The sequence below is a fragment of the Buteo buteo genome, chromosome 1, assembly GCF_964188355.1.
Source record: "Buteo buteo chromosome 1, bButBut1.hap1.1, whole genome shotgun sequence".
NCBI classification, from domain to species: Eukaryota; Metazoa; Chordata; class Aves; order Accipitriformes; family Accipitridae; genus Buteo; species Buteo buteo.
The window spans coordinates 69,531,920-69,557,861 of record NC_134171.1 but is presented as its reverse complement, the minus strand read 5'-3'; the positions used below and the strand labels follow the sequence as shown (position 1 = coordinate 69,557,861).

General features: G+C 38.2%; 1 protein-coding gene across 7 annotated transcripts in view; it reads right to left on the bottom strand.

Annotated features, from left to right (window-relative positions):
- The window catches only part of TTC29 (tetratricopeptide repeat domain 29), a 374,033-nt gene that overhangs the window by 60,885 nt on the left and 287,206 nt on the right, over window positions 1-25,942 (bottom strand). For all 7 annotated transcript variants that reach the window (XM_075035175.1, XM_075035158.1, XM_075035166.1 and 4 more), the window contains 2 exons: window positions 21,368-21,453; window positions 5,002-5,093 (listed from right to left, as the gene is read on the bottom strand). In XM_075035175.1, the coding sequence (XP_074891276.1) occupies window positions 5,002-5,093; window positions 21,368-21,453 (178 nt within the window). The remainder of the gene's footprint in view (window positions 1-5,001; window positions 5,094-21,367; window positions 21,454-25,942) is intronic.

Sequence of the window (25,942 nt, the reverse complement as noted above, 5' to 3'; positions counted from 1 at the left end):
ACCTTTCAAAGATAATCGAAAGCAGCCTTGCTTTGGCCAGCTGCCTCAACACCCAATTCAAATGTTGCTTATGCTATTTTCTCCTGTCAGAGATGCTGTACTGAGCTATTTTTGCTGCTTGTTATGAAGTAAAAGTAATAATGGAATTTATCCATTTCTACTTAAAACACTGAATAAATGGGTTTTATGGAATGGCATCTCCCCATCTGTGAGACCTCCTTCTGAAATTTCCCCATGAAGACACTGGATGAAAACTTCCCAAGTCTCTATGATCCTCAGTCATTGAGTTCAAGCATTTGAGAAGATGTAAGGCCCACATAAACAAACAGATTTATGTATCTTACCTGAGACTTTTTTAAGGTTTTGGAGCATAAATCCAGAACTGTGATGCTTTGAATTTTTGGTCAACTGAATGTCAGAATTCAGTTGTGACTCAACTCTACTTGCCATTACTGAAACCTGGTGGGACAAATCCCATGACTGGAGTGCAGCTATCGATGGCTACAGGCTGTTCAGAAGGGCCAGGTGAGGAAGGGGAAATGTAGACAGTGTGAAGAGCTGTCTCTGAAGAATAGCCACAAGCAGGTTGAAAGCTTGTGGGTAAGAATTAGAGACCAAGGCAACAAATGGAAGCAGGCTGTCTGATCAAGGGGAGCCTACTGACAAAGCCTTCTTACTCCAGCTACAGGAGGCATCGTGCTCGCAGGCTCTCGTCCTGCTGGGGCACTTCAAACACCCCGACATCTGCTGGAAAAGTAGCACGGCGAGCTGTACGCAACTCAGGAGACTCCTGGAATGCACTGAGGATAACTTCTTAAGCCAGGTAATAGACAGCCCTACCAGAGGGGATGCAATAGTGGACTACTGGTCACCAACACAAGTGAGCTAATCGGTGACATCAAGATTGGAGGCAGCCTGGGCTGCAGTGACCATGCTCTCGTGGAGTTCACAATCCTGAGGGATATGGGTCAGGTGAAGAGTACAGCCGGGACCCTGAATTTTAGGAAAGCAAACTTCCACCTCGTCAAGGAGTCAGTCAATAGGACCCTGTGGGAAACTGCCCTCAGGGACAAGGAAACAGAACAGAGCTGGCAGATCTTTAAGGACACTTTCCATAGTGTGCAAGAGCTCTCAATCCCCAGGTGTAAGAAACCAGGAAGGGAAGGCAAGAGACCAGCATGGCTGAATGGAGACCTGCTGTTCAAACTAAAAGGCAAGAAGGAAATGCACAGGCAGTGGAAGCAGGGACAGGTATCCTGGGAAGAGTATAGGGACACTGCCCAGCTGTGTAGGGATGGGGTCAGGAAGGCCAAGGCGCAGCTGGAGCTGAACTCGAGGGACTCAAAGAATAATAATAAGGGCTTCTACAGGTATGTGATCCAGCAAAGGAAGGTCAAAGAAAGCGTATCCCCCCGATGAACAAGACTGGCAAACCGGTAACAATGGACAAGGAGAAGGCTGAGGTACTCAACAAATCTTTTGCCTCAGCCTTCACTGGCAACCTCTCTTCCCACACCTCTCGAGTGGATGGACTGCAAGATGGGGACTGGGGGAAGCAAAGCCCCTCCCACTGTAAGAAAAAATCAGGTTCATGACCCCCTGAGGAACCTGAACATACATGTCTATGGGACCTGATGAGATGCAGCCCAGAGTACTGAGAGAACTGGCTGATGTAGTTGCCAAGCCACTCTCCATGATATTTGAAAAGTCATGGCAGTCAGGTGAAGTCCCTGGTGACTGGAAAAAGGGAAACATTGCACCCATTTTTAAAAAGGGTAGAAAGGAAGACCCTGGGAACTACTGACCCATCAGCCTCACCTCTATGCCTGGGAAGATCATGGAACAGATCCTCCTAAAAGCTATGCTAAGGCACACGGAGGACAGGGAGGTGATTTGAGACAGCCAGCATGGCTTCACCAAGGGCATGTCCTGCCTGAGCAACCTAGTGGCCTTCTATGGTGGAGTGACTACATCAGTAGACAAGGGAAGAGCTACAGATGTTATCTGTCTGGACTTCTGTAAGGCCTTTGACACAGTCCCCTACAACATCCTCCTCTCTAAATTGGAGAGATATGGATTTGATGGGTGAACTGTTCGGTGGATGAGGAATTGGTTGGATGGCCACATCCAGAGGATAGTGGTCAATGGCTCAATGTCCAGATGGAGATCAGTGACAAGTGGTGTCCCTCAGGGGTCTGTACTGGGACCAGTACTGTTTAGTATATTCATCAGTGACACAGACAGTGGGATTGAGTGCACCCTCAGCAAATTTGCAGACAACACCGACCTGAGTGGGTCAGGATGACACCTGAGTGGGTCACCTGAGGGACAGGATGCCATCCAGAGGGACCTGGACAAGCTGGAGAAGTGGGCCCATGTGAACCTCACGAGGTTCAACAAGGCTAAGTGCAAAGTCCTGCACTGGGGACAGGGCAACCCCCAGTATCAATACAGGCTAGGGAATGAAGGGATTTAGAGCAGCCCTGTGGAGAAAGACTTGGGGGTACTGGTGGATGAAAAGCTGGACATGAGCCAGCAGTGTGGACTCGCAGCCCAGAAAGCCAACCATATCCCGGGCTGCATCAAAAGAAGCGTGGCCAGAAGGTTGAAGGAGGTGATTCTGCCCCTCTGCTCTGCTCTGGTGAGACCCCACCTGGAGTACTGTGTCCAGCTCTGGACCCCTCAGCATAGGAAAGACATGGACCTGTTGGAGCGGGTCCAGAGGATGGCCACAAAAATGGTCAGAGGGATGGAATACCTCTCCTATGAAAACAGGCTGAGAGAGTTGGGGTTGTTCAGCCTGGAGAAGAGAAGGCTCCAGGGAGACCTTATTGCAGCCTTTCAGTACTTAAAGGGGGCTTATAAGAAAGATGGGGACAAACATTTTAGCAGGGCCTGTTGTGACGGGACAAGGGGTAACGGTTTTAAACTAAAAGAGGGTAGATTTAGACTAGATATAAGGAAGAAATTTTTTACAATGAGGGTGGTGAAACACAGGAACAGGTTGCCCAGATTGGTGGTAGATGCCCCATCCCTGGAAACACTCAAGGTCAGGTTGGACGGGGCTCTGAGCAACCTGATCTAGTTGAAGATGTCCCTGCTCATTGCAGGGGGAGTTGGACTAGATGACCCTTAAAGGTCCCTTCCAACCCAAACTATTCTATGATTCATAGGTGCCCAGACTTTTCTACATAAAAGGTTCTGAAATGGCTGAAAGGTGCTGAGAATCATCATGATATTTTACCGGGCTGAGCAGTTTGTGTCTATCATGCACCTAAAGCTCTTCAAAGCAGGCCCATATGCAAGGTGTTTAATTTGGCTAATGTTCTCAGGGCATAACTACCAGATGAACCCATAAAAAATACCACAGCAGCCATTTTCCAGAGGAAAGGTTTACAGTTGTGTCTTCACCTGTGCAACAGATTATCAGTTAAATCCCTGATCCTAGACATGAGAGTGAGTTCTTCCTTCACTTGAATCAATCAGAATGTTCCTCTCCTGGGAGAATGCCTTAAATAGTAAATTGTTCTTAGCTTCCCTTCTCATTTCTCCTTACCTACTGGTTTTCCTCTTTTTCAAACTGCAACAACCAGAAAGCAGTGAGACTGTCCATTCCCAGATAGCTAGAGAATGCTCCCAGAAGGTGTGGAGTACAGATTTGGTGCAGAAGAAAATCACTAGCCACTCCTTTTAAGAGCTCTGCTTTTAAGAAAAGAATTTGCACTGGCATGGTCTTTCAGATGAAGGGTTTAGCAACCTGACTTCAGATGGATCTCCAAATCTGTAACTTCTGAGTAAATAAATATATGCGCTCTCATTCCAGAATGCCTAAATCACAGAGAGAGGAAATGAATATACATGGTTTTCTAGGAGTGTCCTCTTGGCTATCTTAGGTCACCCTCTATGCACGCTGCTGCTTTTTGTGAATACAAGGAACCAATGAATGCTACTGAGAACTCAGATACCTTTGCACCCATTGCAAAGTCACTCATTGTAACAGCTGGTGTCCTAGCAACTACATCTTTGTCAGTTAGGCTTAAGACAGTTTTGAAAATGGAACCTGGTATTCTAAGTCTGTTCTGTGGCTTTTTGAACATCTTATCCCGTGTGCTTATTTAGGATGCTCAGAATATGAGTAGCCATGAATTATGCATGAGAGAGCTGAAGAGAACTGTGATTGTGGCTGTCCCTATATGCTCTGAAAGGCCAAGAGACAAGGGATCTAACTCAAACCGGAGAATTTGCTCCACTCACTGAAATAAACCTGGTGACAAGTCCTCCTCCGTAAACAATTTGCCAACCTACATCATGCATTGTATGCACTGAAGTCCCTAAACATAGGATGAATCAAGGATAAGCCGCAACCTTCACTTTAATCTCTTTTTTTCCTACTTCATATGATAATTGCATTAGACTACTTTATGTCAAAATTATTTGTGTAAGAAGTTGAAGTAGTTTCAAACTAATTCGCCTGGAAGAAGATTTTAATGCCAGACGCTGAAACTAAAACATTGAAGACAAGCATCTTATTTGCAACAATTTATATCTAGTTACACATGCACAAACCAGAAATGCCTCCACAGAAGAAGTGAGTGCAATAAATGGAAACTTACAGTTCAGAAAAGATTACACTGAGACACCTACTGAAGCTTGTTACATTCTTCAAGGTTTTCTGTCTTTTTCAACCGGGAAAATATGCCTGGATTTCTATTTTCCAGTAAGGTCCCTCCCAAACTTGTGGGGAAAAAAAAAAAGCGCCCCCAAAATGTGGGGAAAAAAGGGCTTCTTATAGTTTACAGGTAAAGAAAAGCTTGGAACATACACTTTAAAAAATGTGTACCCGTTTAAAATAACTTTCAATGAAAGGGTCACTTCCTGCAAGAAGGGCACTGCTTAAAATTTAAGCAGTCAGTAATGGGAAGCGACAGACCTCTAACAATTTAAGTCTTTCACAGTTGAATGAACTTGCACTGACAGTCAGACAAGGATGTGCTAACCTACCTTACCAGGATCTTGGCTATAGCTGCATATGCTCTGCCTAGGCCAGCAGAATCACAAAGTGCTTTGAAGATTTTTACAGAGGTCTTCAAATTCTGTGAAACAGGAGAATAAAACCCAATAAATACAATGCTAAGAATTTCCACTTTTTTTTTCAGTCTCTGTGTTCGTATGACACACAAAATTAAAGTTTTCCCACTTGTACATTTCTTCATTAATTAGCTGTTATGGGACTAGGTTTTTGATCATTACTTATAGCTGTTTGAAACTATTCAATAATTACAAATTAAAATGATATAACTTGCATTTAAATCCCTGTATTTTGACACTTTGCAAACACTAAAAAAGTATTACCTGATTCGCAATATAAATTTCCTTATCCATAATTTAAAAGATTGTAAGGAGCTGTGCTTTTATGAATTTCTGATAACCAATACCTTAAGACAGTATCCTTTGCATTCATAGTGTTTTAGAATGATATGCTAAAATACAACTTAATATTATTTTTCTGTCTTTAAACTGTGACTATGACAACTTTTCTTAGTACAATTCAGGTGCCCAAAAAGTGAATAAATTATAGGTTATATATTTAAGCTATATTGGCTTAAAATACTGTAGATAATGTTGTTATTTTTATGACTAATTATTCATGCTCACAAGCAATTTGTTAACATTTGTTTGGAATGTAATTTATTATCACGACCCCTCCCATAACTGAAGGCTTATAGCTGCTGCATAAAAACATATGATCTTAATTTAATTTAACACTGACATCACCTGTTATGCATAATTTCTCTTTTCATCCATTTTTTTCTTCCAATGGTGATGACGGAAGACTGCATATAAAATTAAATCCTATTCTTTCCTCCCTCCTCTTTGTTGCTTGACCCAACCTATTACACACATGAGAAAACAGGAAATCTCCAAAGACTATCTATGGAAATCCTTTTTGCACATTTCCAAGAAAGGAGTAGTGAATGTCATTTACCAGCTCTGAAGGGGGATGGGAGATGCCCAGGGACATACGACAGTATCCTGCATGCCCCAAGATGCCTATTTATACTGAGGCAAAAGATAGGGCATTTTCTATTAAGGCTGCATTCCCTGTCATTGGCAAAGTGCATGGTTCAGAAAAAGACAACCTGTGTATGTTAATGCTATGGATGTCACCATTTCTATCACTGTTTCCACTACTCAGATTTCCTAGTTCTTGGAAGAGTTTTACTACATGCAGGAGTATCCCTGGACAAGGCTTTTATTTTTTAATTATATAAGCTCCATGTGCACAAGAAGTAGCATTTATTAATGTGCACTGCACTATTTATCATCCCTCAAGTACTTTCTTATCAGTTATGTTCTCAGGTACATCAGCATTGCATCCTGTACTTGAAGGTCATTGTCAATTGAATTATCAGTGCATAAGAGATGACAAAAAGAGTATACAGGCACCTCAGTTAGGAAGTTGTCACATCAGTTCAGAACTCGCCCTAAACTGAACACATACGTGAAGTTGTCAAGACCTGCAGTGTGTCCTGCTAATAATCCAGGGTGTTAACAGAAATGCACACAAGTGTCCAAGAAGCAGTTCTTGGTTTTGCATTTAACTCAGAGGACCTACAATTTTTGTTGCAATAATCGTGCCCATATCAGAAAACCTGCCACAAGAGTGTCAGGAGGTTTCCAAAATTTTATGTACTGGACTGAAATCACTCCTACTTTAAACTGGCTTCTGCAAGGTTAAACTAGGACACAGGGCCTCTAGTGGTTACTATCTAGCACAGAAAGGTTACTCAGGCACCTAAGGCTTAGGCTACTGTACTTTTTTCTATCAAAGATATCACAAAGCCTAAAAAGTACAGATAAAACCAAGGAAAAACCACAGGCAGAGTAGCTAAAGTAAAAAGTTGGTTCACTGCATCTCTGGAACAGCTGCCAGAAAGAAGTAAGTAAATAAATAAAGCCACTCATTCATAGTGATGAAAAGCGCTCATTTTGGTCCCAGGTTACTATTACTCTACACAAATCAGCTGTTTCATTCTAAATAATGATGAAATAACAACAATTAAATCATCTACGTGAAAGGGAGGAAATCTTGATAAATTACAACAGAAAATATACTCTTTATGTCTGTATTTCAGATAACTCCTCCAGCTTCATATACTCTGTAGGGCCATGGGAAGGGAGCCATCCCTGATGGAAGGGAGCTGTGTAGTGCCCCTGTATGCTACAATTGCCCAGTATCCATTTTTGTGGAGGAAGCAAAGAGGGGCCTCCTCACCTATGGTGCATGCCTTACCTTCAACTTTCAGGGCAGAAGAAGGAGACAGGGCAGGATAAAATGCTGGAATAACACGTAAGCATTAGAGGATTTCACCCAAAGTCTCTTGCAATCACAGCGCGTTTCTAATTTTCATTTAAAATGAAAAATTATAAAGCTTGCATGCTGGCAAATCAAGTGGAAATGACACAGTGATGTCTGCCAGAATCTGCAAGCAGGCAGAAAACAACAAATGGCCATGAAAACTTTCCTGTTTATTTTTATGGGATATGAACGACCAGTCCATTTCACTGAGTTCCTATGAATACCAGGCAAGAGAAGACATGCACGTGGCAAGACAGTACTGAGCAGGCATGTCTGGGCCAGTCATCTAGTAGCTCTCTGACAAGTGGATAAATATTGGGAACACGTATAACTTGGATCTAATGGAATTTATAGGCTCCCATGGAAGTTTTTCTACCTTTAGACAGAAATATAGCCAGAAACGGCTCTTTTATATATATTTTGGCCAACGTGTGCAGAGGACAGTGACATCCAAGGAAGAGGTGTAACATGTCAATAATTAATGCTGAAAACTCCTACACAAATGTGCAGTTTTGCTGCTTTGTAGTCTTAGAGAATACAGATATTGTTACACAAACAAAAAGGATGGAAAAATTGTTTTAAAGAACAGAACAAAAGTCTTCTTATTAAAGTAACATGCTTCTGCTTTAGTATTCTGTGGTAAATATTGTGCAATAAAATGTCATCTTGATAATTTTCTTCATGTTAAGGAAATGTAAATAGAAATATATAACATTGTGTAAAGAGATACTCAATACAACTACATAAGAATCTATACTGGTAAAGTACGTTAAAAAGAGTGGGTTTGGGTATTATACAAATGTGGCTGTATTTCCTTCTCAAAACTCAGACAAAGTTTTCAGAGATTTAGAGTTACTGAAGGGGCAAAATGTCTGGTTTTGTTGTTGCCTTTTTAAAAAAAAAAAATTGCTATGTACAAAGAGTTCTGAGGAAGGAAGCTGCTGCAATAGATTTATCCTGATCATGCTAGGCTCTATTATAAGATTTCCACAGTGTTTCAAAGAGAGTTTGATGCTCCCGACAACTAGTGGAAAAAGATCATTGTATACGCAGTTGAACAGAGTAGAATAACATACAGTTCTTTCTACCACTAAAAAGAAAATATAAGGTAAGTTTAACAAAACAAAAATTATAAAAATTGCACTGATTCTGGTCACAAATTAGTTTTTAGCTCTATGTGACCAAGCACACGGACTGTCTCAAACTTCCTACTTCTGTGAGTCTGCAGTGGACATACTGTTAAAAACCCAAATAAAATGAAAGTCAAAGCCTAATACAGAAATGAAAAGTGGGTTTCAATCAGTTGTTCTCATTCGTGCAGGATGCGGGAAGGTGACAGGGTGAAGACTTCAACTTCGTCTTCCACGTTACAGAGAACTGTCTCACATGCCATCCACTATTATTTTGGCGTATGTGGGCGAAAAAAAAAAGTAGTAGTTTTTATGGCTCCAAAATAGAAATAAAAAAAGATCAGGATGCATTGTACAATTTCCCTTGTTTTCTTGCTTAGCAATAAAAGCTGGATGCAGGTGCACCTGGAAGGAGGATAGCTACTATAGGAGCATTTATTTACAAAATCAACTCATCCTGAGTCTTCATAAGTCTATGGTAGCTACGGTTAGTTACAGTGTAAAAATAAAGTAAAGTAACAAGCCCTGTTACTCAAACTAGAGCCTATTTGTGGTATAGCTCTCGCACTAATTCTCTAGATAGTGGGGAATTTCATGTTTACCTCCTTTGCCAAGAAAAATATTAGTCAGATCTCAGCCCAGATTTGCTTCTCAGTAATCTCAGCATTTATGCCAGTGTGAGCCTCCTGGGGTTATTCCATTAATATAAAACAGACACACCAGCTCGTCCCCAAAGACCCCCCCTCCCCAAAATCCCACCCTTTATTTTTTATTGTTGTCACACCTGTACTTCTTTTACACGTACATGAAAACATGCGCCCACCTCATTGGCATACACTGAGGTCTCAGACAAAAGGACATAGGCTTTTCTAAACATTGATACATCTGGGGATAATGGAAAAAAGAGTAAAAATCGAAGGTATGAATTTATGTTGAATAAAGAATGTCTATCCAACTCAACACAAGATTAATGCTACTAGTAGTATTTCATTATTTTGGTAAAACACATTACTCTGACAAAAACCATGATGGTATAATATTGATTTATAATACTGTAACTTTAAAAAACACAAAAACATAGTTCTGCTCTCAGCTTTGCACTTGATATTGTTGTCAAACTTTATTGGAAATACATTTATTTTGATTTCTGAAAATCTAGCTGCGTTTAGCCATTTCACAGCTGGTTGAGCAGTAAAGATGCTTCTGCCTCATTTACAGATCTTGAACATGAATCAGACAATCAACTGGAACATTAGTCAAAGAGATCACTAGCTAATGATTTCTGACAGGCGCTGCAGTAACAGGCTAAGGCCCAGCCTGGCTAGCAGCATCTGACAATATTTTTCTGGAGCCAACATTAGGTGTTGGTAGACAGACAATGCAATCAAGTGAGACTACTGGCCTAACACCACTTAGTACTTCTTAAATACTTTCAGAAAAAACACATAGCTCTCACAGTCACTAAGTACTCACTTCCATACAGTCCAGTGAAAATAGAAGACAATAGAACTGTATGCATAGGCATTTTGCAGTTCAGTGAACTCTCTCCCATAGCTCCTCAAGAAATGTGTATTTAAAAATGCCTAAAGAGTGCAGTCTTTATTACCATAATTTGAGTGGTTACATGCCTGTGGCCATCTTGAGTAAGGTCAAAGAAGAGTTTCACAATACAAAGCCAGATGTATTCTTATTTTGGCCAAAACTGTGTGAGAGAGGTTGGACAGCAATAAGAAAATTGTATTGTTCATGTAAGGTATTGATTACAATGAGCAGAGCTCATTGACCCCAGGAAAATAATACACCAATATCAACTGAATGGCAGGCCGCACCTTGTTAAACACTAAGTGTACTCAGGCATAGTGAGCATCAAGGGAAGAAGCAGTACAGCATTCTGTGTGCATGCTCACAACTAAGGGATACAGAAACTGGGTGCCACACTGAGGAAAGAGGGCGCAGTCCCCAATTTGCCAGAACTGTTAGTTCTCCCTCTTTTCCTACAACTCAAATTCACCAACTCAAATTCTCTAAGTGTGAATGCTAACTCCTTGCCCATAGCCACATCAAATTACACTGGACTGCACTGTTTTGATAAATAAATGGAAAAGAATTAAACCAGAAATGTACAAACTTCATCACTGTTCCTACAGAGACAGAAAGAATTTGTCTGGAATTGGCCAATCTGGTCTGCTCCAGAACTGCTATTTCAGGGACTTTAATGTGGGTATTTGTTTAATGCATAGCATAAGCACGCATCTTGGAGCAAGGGAATCAGGGACAGGGGGATCGGGACGGATGACCAGAAGTCTGGCCAAGTCAAACACCGAAGTGGAGCACCCTTGTTCAAGACCTTCCACAGGCTCTTGCTAGGACATGGCTATCACTAAGGTGTTGCTTGCTTGACACACTCCCTGAGGGGTAAATGCTCCATCCAGTCCACACTCTTCCCTCTCCTGTTATGCTTGGCTACCAAGTGCTATGTTTACCTTGATGGTCTATACACTCACATGGCAATATATGCTTCAGGTTACTCGTGTCTGCATCTGTTTGAAGGATTAGAGAAGGGAAGACAAACATTTCACTCATTCCTTAACAGTCTATCAAGATAAGGCCTAGGGTTCTTTGCCTGTATCAAGTCTTACTTGTATGCTTTGCATAATATTCAGAGTATGTACGTTTTGCTTTGATTCTGAATGGATGATATGTAAATACAAGAAACTAATTGAAAAAGTTCCTTTCCCCAGAGTCATTTCAAACTTTTGTTGGCTACCACGAGGTCAGGAGTTCACCCTGTATGCTTCATTTTGCTGCACAGGAAACTTAAGAGATGAATGTACAGATGATTGAATAAACGTTAATTTTTGTTCCTATCCTTCTTATTTCTTCTGTATTACTGTTCTTAATTCTGGCCTTCTATGCCAATTATATTAATTTGGATTCTCTACACCTACAACGTTGTAGGAATGCAGGCATCATTTTATTATATCTCATAAAGGGTTTTATTAAATAAAAAATTAAAAAAAAATCAGCCAGGTTCTTCAGAGAAAAACCCTATGCAAACATCAAAACCAGGTATTTCAGTTTGTTATTACGGTACAATTTAAAATCTTTACTGCAAGAGGCATTACTCTACTAAAGGTTGTTGCAATCTTTATTTAGTACGGGAATGTAATGTTTTCCAAACCAGCCATTGTTGACATATTTCTTCAAAATAAAGCATGGCTTAACAGTCTGGAGTGAAGAAGCTTCATCTGTTACCCTTTAACAGCAATATAAGAGGAAAAAACAGTTTATGTATCCTTTCCATCCTGACAGATGTGACAATAGCTGGAAACACTGTGCCTGCCAAGAGCTTTTATCAAGTATGTTATAACAACTAGTAATAAGTGTAAATAATAAATGGCTACGATCTTATGGGAAACAGTGGCAATACTAAACAATTTTTGGTGCTTGCTGATGGGAGTCTGCTAGTCTTGGAATTCCCTGGCTTCCCAGTAGAGTTTTGGCCTGACAATAAACAACAGTTTAATACTTTATCTAATCCCAGCCAGGAGGTAAGTTCAACAGCAAGCTTTTGCAGATGTTCACATCCAATAATCTATCCATAATTGATGAAACAGGGAGGTCAGATGTAATGGTTGCTACTATTCCAGCAACAAATAAATGGTTATTGACAAAACAAGGCAGTGTGGCGCTGAGTGCTGAGCAGTGACAAGCATGAAACAGTGCTGAGACAGAAGTAGTGATGTGAATACAGCCCTTCATCTTGAGAATTCCTCAATGTGATGTGTGGCACGAGGGCCACTCTGACACATAAGCAGATGGAGGTGACTTGTAAAGGAAAAATGAGATTCCGCAAGTACATAAAAGACAAAGGCAGAGGCGGAGAAAGAAACAAGGAGAAAGGGGTGGACGGGACTGGAAATTTGGGTAAGTGCAATAATGTGAATTGTTCAGAAATGTTTTTGTATAGCAGCACTGTGATCCAGATGTCTGGATGGCTTTTATCACACTGTTGTGTCTACATGAATGTACCTGGCTGTCAGATTGCTGTAGCCTCCTAAGACATTAATATCATACTATATGCATGTGCATGCTTAAATGCCCATTACTTCTTAGACAAAGCACCTATAAATACTCTGTGTCATGCTTATTAATATCTTTAGTCCACCCATGAACAGACATTTTTAATTACACAAAGTTTTCCTAGCTAAAAGCAAGCCAACCCTTAAATTTGCATAACACAATAGAAAAAACTGCAGAGACAAACTAGTAAGGTATAAAAAAAATGTTAAGTCAGTTAAAACCCATTATTTTTCTGCATACCTATAAGGAAGTTAAGGAAAAGTTCTCATTCAGCTGAAAACCTTATATTCTTTAAGTTTTAACCCATGTAAGAAATGTAGTAAAAGGATTAATAGACTGTTTTTATTGACTGAATTAAACTTGAGTCATTTACATGCAAATAGACACTTGAAATCTTTTGCATCCATTTCAGTGCTAAAAGATAGTATTTTTACAATGTTTACTGTGTAATATTCTAATATGAAAAACAGCAGAATGAAATGGTGGCCATTATTGCTATATGTAGTCATAAAAAGATTTCAGACAGAAATATTTTAAATATTAATATTACTAAAATCACTTAAAGCACCAAGGAATGTTAAATCGATTTATTTAGAAGTACAATTTATTTCACACTTTGCTACCAATTCTTTTGATCAGCTCTGAAATAATACATAAGCTGAAAGCAAAACAGCAAAACAAATTGCTCCTAGCAATGAAGCAGCAAGCTCTAGGTTTTATACTGGCACGCTTCAGTGTTTTAACTTCCCAGGTTATTTATCTATCAAAGGATAAATTTTAAATTCCTTAAGATCTGATGCCTGAATCAAGACCTCCTATTCTCCAATCTAGCCATCGATGGTTCTGATCAAGCAAAGTTGTTAAGCATTTGTTTACACCTGAATATATGAGTTGTCCCCTTGAAGTCAATGGGAATAACTACTGAAATTTAAACACATATTTAATAAGTAAATTGCTGTAGCTTGAACCATACCAATTTGAGAAACCAATCTAATTTTAAAAGCCTTACTTTAGAGAATTTTTTTAAAAGCCTGTTCATTTGAACTAAACTATACAACGGAAAACAACAGCTCCTAGATAATGAATATATTTTCATTTAAGTACTGAAATTCCTGAGTTTGTACAGTGTGGGTACAAATGTTTCATTTCTCAAAACACATAAAAAGTCTGACTTCCGTAAGTATATTATCTAACAGGATTAGAAAATTTCTTATGTAGTTTTTCAGCCATTTGCTACAGCCCTGGCTATAATACATGCAGTTTCACTAACAGACATACTACTGACAGTTTTTAAGATCTTTCATGCTATTGTTTCTCAGATAATATAAGCTACAAACTTAGACATGCTGTAACTATCTCTTTCCCTCAATTATATACAGCATTTAGGTTCCAAGGTTTAGCACACCTAAGCTAGAAATCCAATATATTCTAAAGTATATGTATATATATATGTATAAAGTTAAATAACCTCTATAACATACAGCTATATCACTTTGTCTTTTTTGTTCCTAGCCTGTAGGAATGAAATGAGTGGAAATTTGTATATCAGCAGTTATTTAAAAAAAAAGGAAAGTATATTTTATTAGCTACTCTAAAAATAGTTTCAATACAGTAAGTAGAAAATGTCTGCCTAAATCACATCTTTTAACTGGCAGAAGACAGTTGTTAGAGCTTTAGAAACCTCAGTCAGGGCAAGTGGACTAATTATAACCTTATATCCCAGATGGTCACTGTATAGCTGTGGTCACAATCTGGCTCCTACCTTGCCTGGGAAAGTATAAGGAAGAGCCATCTCCACTGGCCACCCCTAGCAGAGAATACACAGAGAGTACCAGAGGTTGTTCCATCCCATCAGCTATATCAAAAAAGTAGGACCAGATGAAGGCTCCATGATTGCCAACTGCTCTGCCCTCCATGCCTTGGTAAAAAATAGATGCAAGGATATTTTTATTCCCTTGCAGAGCAGTTTAAGGAGTTTTTATGGCTTTGTCCTCAACATTTCAACATATCAGAGCTAAGCAAACCTCCAGTAAGGGACAATTTGCTTCTTTTGCGTTCATACATAACAGCTAGCAACAATTTCATGGAAATGATTCAGAGTCATATAAAGAATTCTCTTGATCTTAGGATATCTATTGTTATTATTAATGCAGAAGCACATAAAAATTCTTATTAATGTTGCACTGCAGCCCCCTCCAGTTCTTTTGCAAACTTATAGAGAGAGTGCGTGTGTATGTGCAAGTGCATGTAATAAGGTAATAATAAAACTTTTCATTTTGTAATAGATATCCTGACTCAAAATCTTACAAAAAAATAGAGTTTTAAGTTTGAGAAAACACATTTGATATGTTAAATGGCATGACTTCTGAATTCAGGATGTTTAATATATATATATATATATTTTAAGTAAAGCTACATAAACCTTATATATATATATAAACCCAGCAACTTTCATACTGTTTGGGAATTAAAAACAAACAGGCAAACAAAACAATGCCCTCCACGCATAGCCCCCAAAATTGGAGTTTTAAGCTTTTTGTCACCAACTCGTATTCAGATTCCTGAGAACACCAGTGGTCAGGTAGTCCTGCAATTTTGAAAAGGTGCTATAGATTTATCTAATGGAACATGCAGTCAAATCTGCAGCTTACTGCAGTTGTCTTGCTCTTTTGGGATGTATGAATGATTAAATTTAAAATCGTAATGGATGAGATGGAAGTCCACTCATTTATGGTGTTTTGGTAGCTAGTCTTACGGAACGTGAGACTCCTGAAGGATAAGGTTGATACCAAGAAGTTACTAGTGCATTTATTTTCATTGTTGCTATGGGAAAACATGGAAATCTGATAACCTGATTTGCTTGTCGTCAAGTAATAGATTTTTTACATATTTATTACTTTTGTTTCTCATGCTTTATAATTTTTGTATAATGGCTACTGTAATTCTGTAGCAGCACTGCATTTAAGAGTGTTTTCTTACAAAGGGTATTCTTATGGTATATTTATCTTGACAAAAATCCAGTTTACTGAGGGGATTCTGATTAACCAAGCAAAATGCAATTTGAACCACAAACTCAAAAGAAAAATGATAGCATGTTCCAAGGCAATTGCAGTGGACACCAGATCACCAAGGTGCGAATCTGTGTGGTATACAGAAAACTACTGACGGAAATAGCGTCATTACATCTCAGGGCTACTCAGAACATTTTCCCTGTTTTTTTTTTAGGTTTTCAAGAAACTGCCTAAGATAGAAAAATGGTTATCTAAATTAAACCAACAGAAGAAATCCTTCCTTCACTAAGAGACTGTTAACTTTCATATGCAAATAAAAAGTTAGATCTTTTCTCACTCTAATAATTAAGTGCTAAATTAAGAACAAAAACCTAATTGAATGACCAGACATTCACCTCTTTCCTGAAGTTTCAGGTCTTCTTTAAGATTCTCAACACAAATAACTTCCAATTTCTTAATTCCATCAGTATTTGAGTCAGTATATTTTGTCAGGGCAAAGTTCACTACCAGTACTAATTGTTCTCACATAATTTTGTTTGTACTATCTTCACCAATGCCTGGCAGCAGTGGGACCTTTCAGAAACATGAAATTTAATCAGTTTCAGAATTGGCTTACTAATTCTAGACCTTCAAGAAGAAAATCTTTCTCTTTACATAATCCATTGTCAGTGTCAAGACCAATCAGAAGTGTCTACACTCAAAGACGACTCAGAGTTTTGTTTGGTTTTTTATTCCTTGGATATGAAAAATACAAAATTTCTATACAAGTACAGTTCTAAGAACAATTTAGAAGTCTCTTAAAAATTGAAGCCTCTAGGAATGGTGAGCCCTTTTCTTAAACTGGTATGCTAAAATGTTTTTTCAAGCACATGACGCCATTTGCTAAGCTGAAAACGTTACACTTCATTACTAATGGCTAAATATCACTTACAGATGAATAAAGGACAATCTGGCTGATTTAAAAGAAGGATGTTTGAAATAATTCCCATTGAGTAGTATCTTTTGATGTGTTTTGCACATCTCCATTTAAGTGTTTCTTTTGTAGTAACAGTAATGAAAGCTTAAACCTAAACTCAGTGGTCTACCCAGACACCATTGACAGAAACACGTCTTGAAGTTCTGCCTTCTAGCAAAGCACTAGAATAGTAAGTGAATCTCAAAGGAATGACGCTCATTCTTCTCAACTACCTTTCACAATGTTTAGGAGAAAAGAGGGTAACATTCAGTCTACTTTTTGGAGTTCTTTTACTTGCTAAGATCCCCCTTGATTCACCAAATTCGTACCTACATATGGGCATAATCTATATAATTAGATATAATAGTTATAATTAGATGAAATATACCATGCATACTAACTTCAGAATATCTGCATCCTAGATTTACTTATATTCTCTCTAGCTGCATGAGTTGAGACAAAATTTTCAGTTGTTTTGACACAGACTTTTTCAGAAATTAACTTTATGGTCATAAATCACCTCCGATTACTTTAATAGGGTCATTTTGAATGTGAAGATGCCTTTGTAAGTTCATAAATTTTCTTGATAATTTTATGCCTGTGGCTTGTATATCGTAATTCTGACAATTCATGCACATAGCATTATGTCATAAATTACCACATTTATTTTGGCACGAGTCTCAGTACTCATGAACACTGCCTCTATTATTTAAATATGTAACATATTTGGAACACAGGATTCAATATCCAGAATAAAGGAATACTTAGAAAAAAACTAACACTCAGACAAGGGATGAGGACTGGAATTTTCCTGACGATTTGAGATGCAGCTCTAATTGAAAGAGAAAAAAATCCATGATGCCCAACTCTTTGAAGCATTCTTGAAAGCCCAGTTTAAAAAAAAATTCCCACATGAAGCATTAGATTACAATACCTTATGCAAGATTTCTAATGACACAGAAGTGCTTCACTTAATACTTAGCTTGTTATACAAGTCTGAAGAAAAACAAGTAAACATTAACTTTTTCTATAAAATTAGCCTAGATGGAGAACTCTCCCTGACAAAGTCTATAATGTTTAAGATAAAACCTCTATAATGTGAACTATTAATATTTTGTGTCATCTTTTGTGAAAAGCCATTAGGCTTGATTATAAACCAGATGATATGAAAAATATTATGAACATACCACGCTGCTATTGAACATAATTAGTTCTCAGGCTTTTAAACTTGCACACACGTATGTTTTTACATCTGAGTAGGTCCACTGAAATTAATCATATATATCAAATAAAATTAAACCAATTTATACAGATTATACACCAAATCAAATTATGTTAGATTAAACACCAAGTGCCTAGCAAATAAAAAACCTTCTCCAACAAAACTAGCCCATTCGATACAAAGTGACTGCATATTTTTGATATAATAGGCTGCAGCTTAATCATTTCAACCTTTAATTACTGCATCAGATAATGAATATTTTGAACATATGCTTCTCCACCCTGCTAGAAGACATGAATGAGAGAGAAACAAGTTTATATGCATGCTACTGTGTGTGCGTGTTGGGGGAGGGAGTAGCACGCTAAAGAGCAAAAGGAACCAAGTGGCAACAATTGGAGGAAATGGTGTCTGTAACAGCTGCTCCTTTCAGATTCCCCTAGAAGGAGACTGCCTGAGGTGGACCACAGCACAAAAGGATAAAGAAGATGAAAACTGATGCAAAGCAGGAAAATAACTGCTGAGACCCCTGAGCCTACACCCGAATAGTCCCAAGCTGTGTGGCAAGACCTCTTTAGCATGCTACAGAAGCTGGTGATGAACTACATATTACCATGAGGCAAACTGGCTCCTAGCAGTATTGTCTGCATGTTATGTGTAATGATAACCAGTGGTCCCCTGGGAACAGGATGCAATGATTTCATCTCTGTAAGCATCTGAGCTCCCCTTGGATACAGAGACCATTAAACTGAGAACAGAAGGGTAAATTTTAGGCAATGATTTCTAATTGGAGAGTGAAGACAACTTGTGCTCAACAGTACTGTCAGCCACTGATATTTTACTGCTGTCTATATTGATCACTGTTAAGGACAAAAGGAACTAAAATGTTACCCCTTTTTCTTAGTCCCGTAACACACATTATATTTTCTGAATGAGAGTACCTTCATAAGTTTCTTATGTAATATTATTGGAAATGCCATTATATTAAGAAATGCCACTATATAACATAATATTATATTATTTACACTGAAAAGTATTGGTATTTTCATTACTGTTGAAATAACATTTTATACTCTTAACATAATGTATCATTTATATTTTGTACTACAGAGACTTTCTCTTTTAACAAAAATGCACGTTGCTTTCTTTACCTGTCAGGTGTTTTTGTAAGACTAAAACCAATAGGCACAACCTATTATGTATACACTTTAAATTAATAGTAGTACATTACAAAATTCAAGGCTTCAGAATCTTCCTCAAAAATAATAATTCTGTCAGTGACAAAAAGGAATGGAACTTCCAAATGATTGCTGTAACTTTTTGGCGGGAGGCATGGGGGAGCAATGAAGGGAAAGGAGTAGCTATAAAATGTAAGCAAAATGGATCCTGAGGAAACAATGCCAGGACATCTAATATTTTTGACACTTTCAAGGGTAGTTTTATCCTTTGTATGCCATGAAAACTGTGCAGTCTTGTTAATTAATTTCTCCTGTGATGGAGAGATCAAATATGCTTGCAGCCTTCTTTATTTAGCACATTTGTTTATCTTGCTGCTCTTCATCAATCACACAGCTTATTGTGACTCTCAAACTTAACAGAAAAGTGGATCAGGTAAGAATGCTACCACACTTGTCAGTCAAAAAACAATGCAGACAAACTTTAGTACAAAAAATCCTACTCTAATCTGTCACGCTGTATTCTTGGAAGAGATCAAATATCCTCTTCTCATTGCTGTTGCAACTATTAGATATAATTTTATAAAATTATATGTAGCTTTTTAATTTTGAAATATTTTCACATTCAGCTACTGACTTTGACTGCAACTGATGTGAGAATGGGCTCCCACTTCCCAGGGTTCAGTTGATTTACACAGAAGATAGGTCTATCAGCACTGAAGACTTATGTATAAAGATGGTCAGTAACTTTTGGAAAAATCATATGTCCTGGTTTTGGCTGGGATAGAGTTGACTTTCTTTCTAGTAGCTGGTATAGTGTTATGTTTTGGATTCAGTATGAGAAGAATCTTGATAACACTGATAATGATGTTTTCAGTTATTGCTAAGTAGTGTGTATACTAAGTCAAGGGTTTTTCAGCCTCTCCTGCCCAGCCAGCAAGAAGGCTGGAGGGGCACAAGAATTTGGGAGGGTACACAGCCAGGACAGCTGACCCAAACTGGCCAAAGGGATATTCCATATCATGGAACGTCATGTCTAGCATATAAACTGGGAGGAGTTGGCCTGGGGAGGATCGCTGCTCGGGAACTAACTGGGCATCGATCAGTGAGCAATGACTTGTGCATCACTTGTTTTGTATATTCCAATTCTTTTATTATTCTTATGATTGTCAATTTATTATTATATCTCAATTTATTATTGTTTATTATTGTTATTATTATTATTATTATTATTTCTGTCCTATTAAACTGTTCTTATCTCAACCCATGAGCTTTACTTTCTTTCCCGATTCTCTCCCCCATCCCACTGGGTGGGGGGGAAGTGAGTGAGTAGTTGCGTGATGCTTAGTTGCTGGCTGGGGTTAAACCATGTCATCATATCACAAAACATTAAAAGCATGTAAGAGGATATTTCAAGAGAGAAATCTAGAACCCCTCCTACACTGCAGAAGCCAAGTAAGCAATATTGAAACCCATGCTGAATTCACTCTGTGACTTCTTTTGGTCTATTTCCGAGAAAAATAAACCACCACAACAAATTATCAAAAGAATGACCTCTATAAAACATGTTCATTAATAAAATACCAAGTCATTCTGCAGTTAAAGGAACAAACAGAAATAGAAGTAGTAATTATCCAGCTGATTATTTGCAATAATCATGGACAACATATTCAAACAAATTAATTTTCCACAAAACATTTTTAAGAGGATCATGGAGGACTGTGACTTCTCTGATGACTGGCACAGACAAATCGAGTTGCTGCTTATCTTTCTTCTCACACTGATCTATGATGAACTAGAGGAACCCTCCTTCCAGACTAGAATTCCACATGTAGAATTCTCATTGTCTTAGAATTCTCATGTATAAGATGCTCAAGGGAAATACGAGAAGAGGAACTTGAACTTAAGTGTCAACAGAAGGGATTACATCAGCATTACAGCTTTTCATACCAAAAGCAATTAATATTTCTTCTAAATTCCTGATGTTCTGAAGAGTTCAACATGTGAATTGATATATTTTAATTGTTGCTGACAAATATTGATATATTTTAATTGTTGCTCACAAATATGCTGTATCAAAGTAGTTTGCAAAACCGGTGTTTTATACAAAAACCTAAGTAAATAAAACCTGTTTTATATATGTATGAATACAGGAAATGGAAAACTAGTCACATAATAATTGAATACATTGAAAAATAACCTGAATTGTCAATTTATATTATTTGTACAGATCCAAGCATGGAAGCCTAGACTCCATCAGTTCTGGCATTTATTGGAACCATAATTGCTTAAGCCACATGGATCCCTGTCTACAGTTATAAAAGGTCCATAAGCCAAGTCTCTCCAAGTCTTTTCCACACTCTGAAATGCCTAAGATGCCAAGGAGGCAGAGAAAGGCATTGGGAAAGCCAAAGTAACTTTAAAATAAACTTACTGATAATGCTGTCTGTTGTTCTCCAGCAAAATGATATGCTAAACTTAAGCAATATGCAGCTTCTCCTTCCATCTTCGTATCACCTCCTAAAGAAAGGATTAAAGTTACAGTTACCAGCGTAATCTGAACAAAATTACATTAATACAGACAGTTCTTGCAGGTTCTTAAATAACATACAGATGTTTAAATACTGTAGTAAGTTTTTCCTCCTCCTTACCCTTACCATTTATCTCTTTCCAAAATTATATAGTGGTAATTGAAAATACAGGCTATGGATTTAAACAAAGTTCAACAAGAAAGTTGAGCAAAGTCAGAGAAGATACCTTCCAGTAAGTAATGCAGTACAATCAATTTAATGTGCTGTAATGTTCTCTGTCATGATAATACTCACAGCGTCTTCACATTAGAAAATCATAGTAGCCTCTCTCTATATATTCATCTATAAAAGTAGCTACAAATATATAATACACCCTAATATATCAACACAAAATATATTGACCCATGCACTTTGCTAATGTGAATCTTAGTGAAACACCAAGAGAGAACTTTCAGTAGACCAGGTTCATATTTCTTATTCTCATGGCTATTTTGCAAGCTACTGTAGGCCAGACTAGCTAAAATAAGAGATAACTTATACTTGCAAGCAGTAGTCATAGAAAAATCTGCACAGGCAGTTGCTAACTGAGGTGCATCACACTTTTCCATGCCAGGTTTTATTTCACTCATCTAACGAACACTGCTTGCTAGTCTTTTTATGGTGCTCCCTAATAGAAAATCATCCATTCAATACTGGATTTTACATAAATTAAATGCTTGCTATATTAAAAAATTTCCCTCTAGAACATGAGTATCCATAAGAAAGATTGTAGTTGAAATTATATTAAAAATAGCCAAAAATACAGTCTTTCTGTTGCTCAGTGTCCATCTGCTCAAACATAATAAAGAGTGGAAAATCAACCTGAAGCATAACTGCTATTTTGTAAAGTGCATAAATAAATATAGTTGCAATGAGAAGGGAGATCTTCTACTTACAATTATCAGGCTAATAAATTCTTTATGTCCAAACACACAGAAGCCTACATCTAGTTCTGGAACTTTCTGAATGTTGTAATTGCTGAGGCCATAGTAATGCTCTATCTATAGCACTTAATATGTCACATAAAATTATGAAAAGCCTGTAACTCAAAACCCCGATGGTCTATTCCAATATTCAATATCCCTTAAAAGGCTTCATAAGGCAAAATGATACAGAAATACAGTTTCACAGAGAAATAATAAGTAAAAAGTTGGTAAGGATATAAAAAACTTCCTTCTGCACTTAAGAACAGTCTGAGAGTCTGAAGTGGGTAATATCTAATCCTAATTCATAAAATACATAAACATAGATGGTGGTCCAGAAGGACAGAATGGGTATTACCGATGGCAGCCAGTGCCAGTATGGGTTTAACTAAATTGTTAAATATGAGCTTCAGAGACAGAGGCTATGAGTCTGGAATGGGGACTGGAGAACTCATCTGAAAAGGAGCTTCTAAAGCTTAAATGTAAAGAGAACAAGGGTAAGCATACTGTGCATAGTGATATTTACTACATGTCTCGGGAAGCTATGAAAGTGATGGATTTGAAGTAAGGGCACTGGAACGTCTGCCTGGTCAAAGTAAGTTTTGGAAAGGAATCAGATCCATTTTGACAATCTCTTCATTTCCAGCAGTTTTCACTAGCAATAGGAAGAAGTTGATAGGAAACTTCATCAGCAGTCCTTCCAGTTATCACAGTAAATATTAGTAGCAGCAGTTTTACCATAGCTGTGACTTAAGCATATATTATAGACAACAGATGTAAAAAAAGGTAAAAGCTTGTATTTGATCAATAGATGCACCTGGAAAAGATGGAGAAGTTTTTGGGTACATGTGTCCTTCTTCAGCTGATTAATTGTATTGGCATTCTCAGTATTTGGGTACATACTCCCAAGAGAAAAGATCTTAACAGGCAACTCATAAAATGGATCTACTAATGTAAATTGCAGATAGAAACAAAATATATTATTTAGTGGTTTAATTAAAAGAAAAAATTAGCCAAATACAAACATATACTCTCACAAATTAAACGTTTGGAATGGAAAGAATTGAATTCTTGGACCCAAAGTCCTGTTTGGGTTATTCTCCAAAAGTTACCACTAAAAGCATTTAGATTTCAAATGGTGCTTTAAAATATTATTCTTCATGAGATAAGGTGAGAAATTTTTGTTCTTTAGAATTAATATAATCAATGACAATATAACAAAAGACCTGAACTAGAAATAATTTGCTGGCACTTTTAAAAATAATAAATAGCAAAGTTCACATGGGCTTAGATGCCTAAAAGCTTGCTCATTTTTTTTAAGAATATCTGCTGGTCTAATAAAGATATTTCTTTTTAGGAACGTGCCCTGGCTTCAATGACTACATTTTATACTTTTCTATAGATTGCTGTGTTATACTATCTGCCTGTATAGTCATATACTTATTTGTGGCAAAACTAATTTTAAAATTGGAAAATATTTTCAATTTTTTTGTAATTTTTTCTAGTTTAATTCTATCCCAACTACTACTCAAAGACTGTCTAACAGATTAACGTTGGGCATACATTATTAAATTTAAAAAACTAATATATCTGGTGATAAATATTGAATTAATATTATATATTAATTGTACATGCAATTCATATGCACAATATGCCCCTTAAGGAATACCATGAAAGGCTCTTGAATTGCTGTGCATGGAAAAAGATGATTATTTGAGACCTTCTATCTTACTTCTGAGAAGCACTCCAATAATCATCTAGGATAATCATCCAGGAAAACTAAGCCTGTAGGAGCAATCATTTAACAGCATCTATTGAGAAACAAGCATTATTAAGATTTCTGGAAAATCATGTGCATTTTCATAAAGTCAACGTGTAAGCTTTGCCTTTCCTTTTCTGTTCACTCTCACGTGTAAGAAATGCTCCGGAGCATGGTATTTCTAGCAGATGAACAACTCACATTATATATAACACTGAAATGCTATTCTAATTTCCCCCAATTTTAAACCTATCCGCACATGGATGAAACTTCATACAGCCATCATCTAGAACAAGGTGGCAATCAGGAGTAGTCAGCATGGATTTAAGACAGGGAAATTCATGCTTCACCAACCTGATAGCCTTCTAGGATAAGTTGACTGGCTTGGGGGATGAAGGAAAAGCAGTGGATGTTGTTTCTCACAGTTTTAGCAAGGCTTCTGACACCGTCTCCCATAACATCTTCACGGACAAGCTGATAAAATATGGCTGAGATCAATACACAGTGAGGTAGACTGGCAACTAGCTTAGCTGCTGGCCTCCGAGGGTAGTAAGCAACAGCATGAAGTCCAGTGGGAAGCCAATCGCTATCGGTGTACTCAGGGATCCATACTGGCACCAATGCTGATTAATATCTTCATTAACGACCTGGACGGTGTGACCAAGCGTACCCTCAGCGTGTTGGCAGGCAGAACAAAATTGAGGGGAATGGTTGACCCACCACCAGGCAGGTGGCTGTGCTGCCATTCAGAGGGACCTCGGCAGGCTGGAGAATTGGGCCGCTGGCAGTCTCATGAAGTTCAGGAAAGGGAAATGCAAAGTCCTGCACCTGGGGAGGGATAACCCCAGGCAGCAGCCTAGGCTGCAGGCTGACGGGATGGAAAGGAGCTGGGCAGAGAAGGACCCGGGTTTCCTGGTGGACAACAAGTTGCCCATGAGACAGCGATGCACGCTCATGGCCAAGGCGACCAGCGGGATGCTGGGCTGCATTAGGCAGAGCATTACGAGCAGGTCGAGGGGAGCGATCCTTTGCCTCTACTCAGCACTGGTGAGGTCCCCCCAGGAGCGCTGTGTCCCATTCTGGGCTCCCCAGTACAAGAGAGGGAGGGACACAGTGGAGCGAGTCCAGCAAAGGGCTGCAAAGATGACCAAGGGACGGGGGGCACCTGTGCTAGGAGAGGAGGCCGAGGGAGCTGGGAGACCGCAGAAGAGAAGGCTCAGCACGGATTTCCTCAACGTGTACAAATTTCTGATGGGAGGGTGTAAAGAAGAGGGAGCCAGGCTCTTCTCAGTGGTGCTCAGCAACAGGACAAGAGGCAATGGGCACAAACTGAAATTCTATCTGAACTCAATAAAATACTTCTTTATTGTGAGGGTATTTGAACAGTAGAAAATGTTTTCCAGAATGGTTATGGAGTCTCTACCTGTGGAGATACTAAAAACTTGACTGGATATAGTACTGGGCAGTCTGCTTTAGCTGACCCTGATGATCTCCAGAGGTCTCTTTTCCTACCTCAGCTATTCTGTGATTCTGTAATTTTTTACTTTAGGTTTCAAAGTATTTACATGTATTAAGATATACAGAAAAAATCATGTTTGCTTACGATAAAAACCTGGTTTTTTGCAAGTACTAAAAAACTACATAGAGTGAAAGGGTAGTGTTCCAGCAGATAATGTCACTCAAAAATTGCCAAATCCACATTGACTAGTCAATCAAAATCAGTGAACTGATCTTCCATCAGTGACCTCACTTTCTGA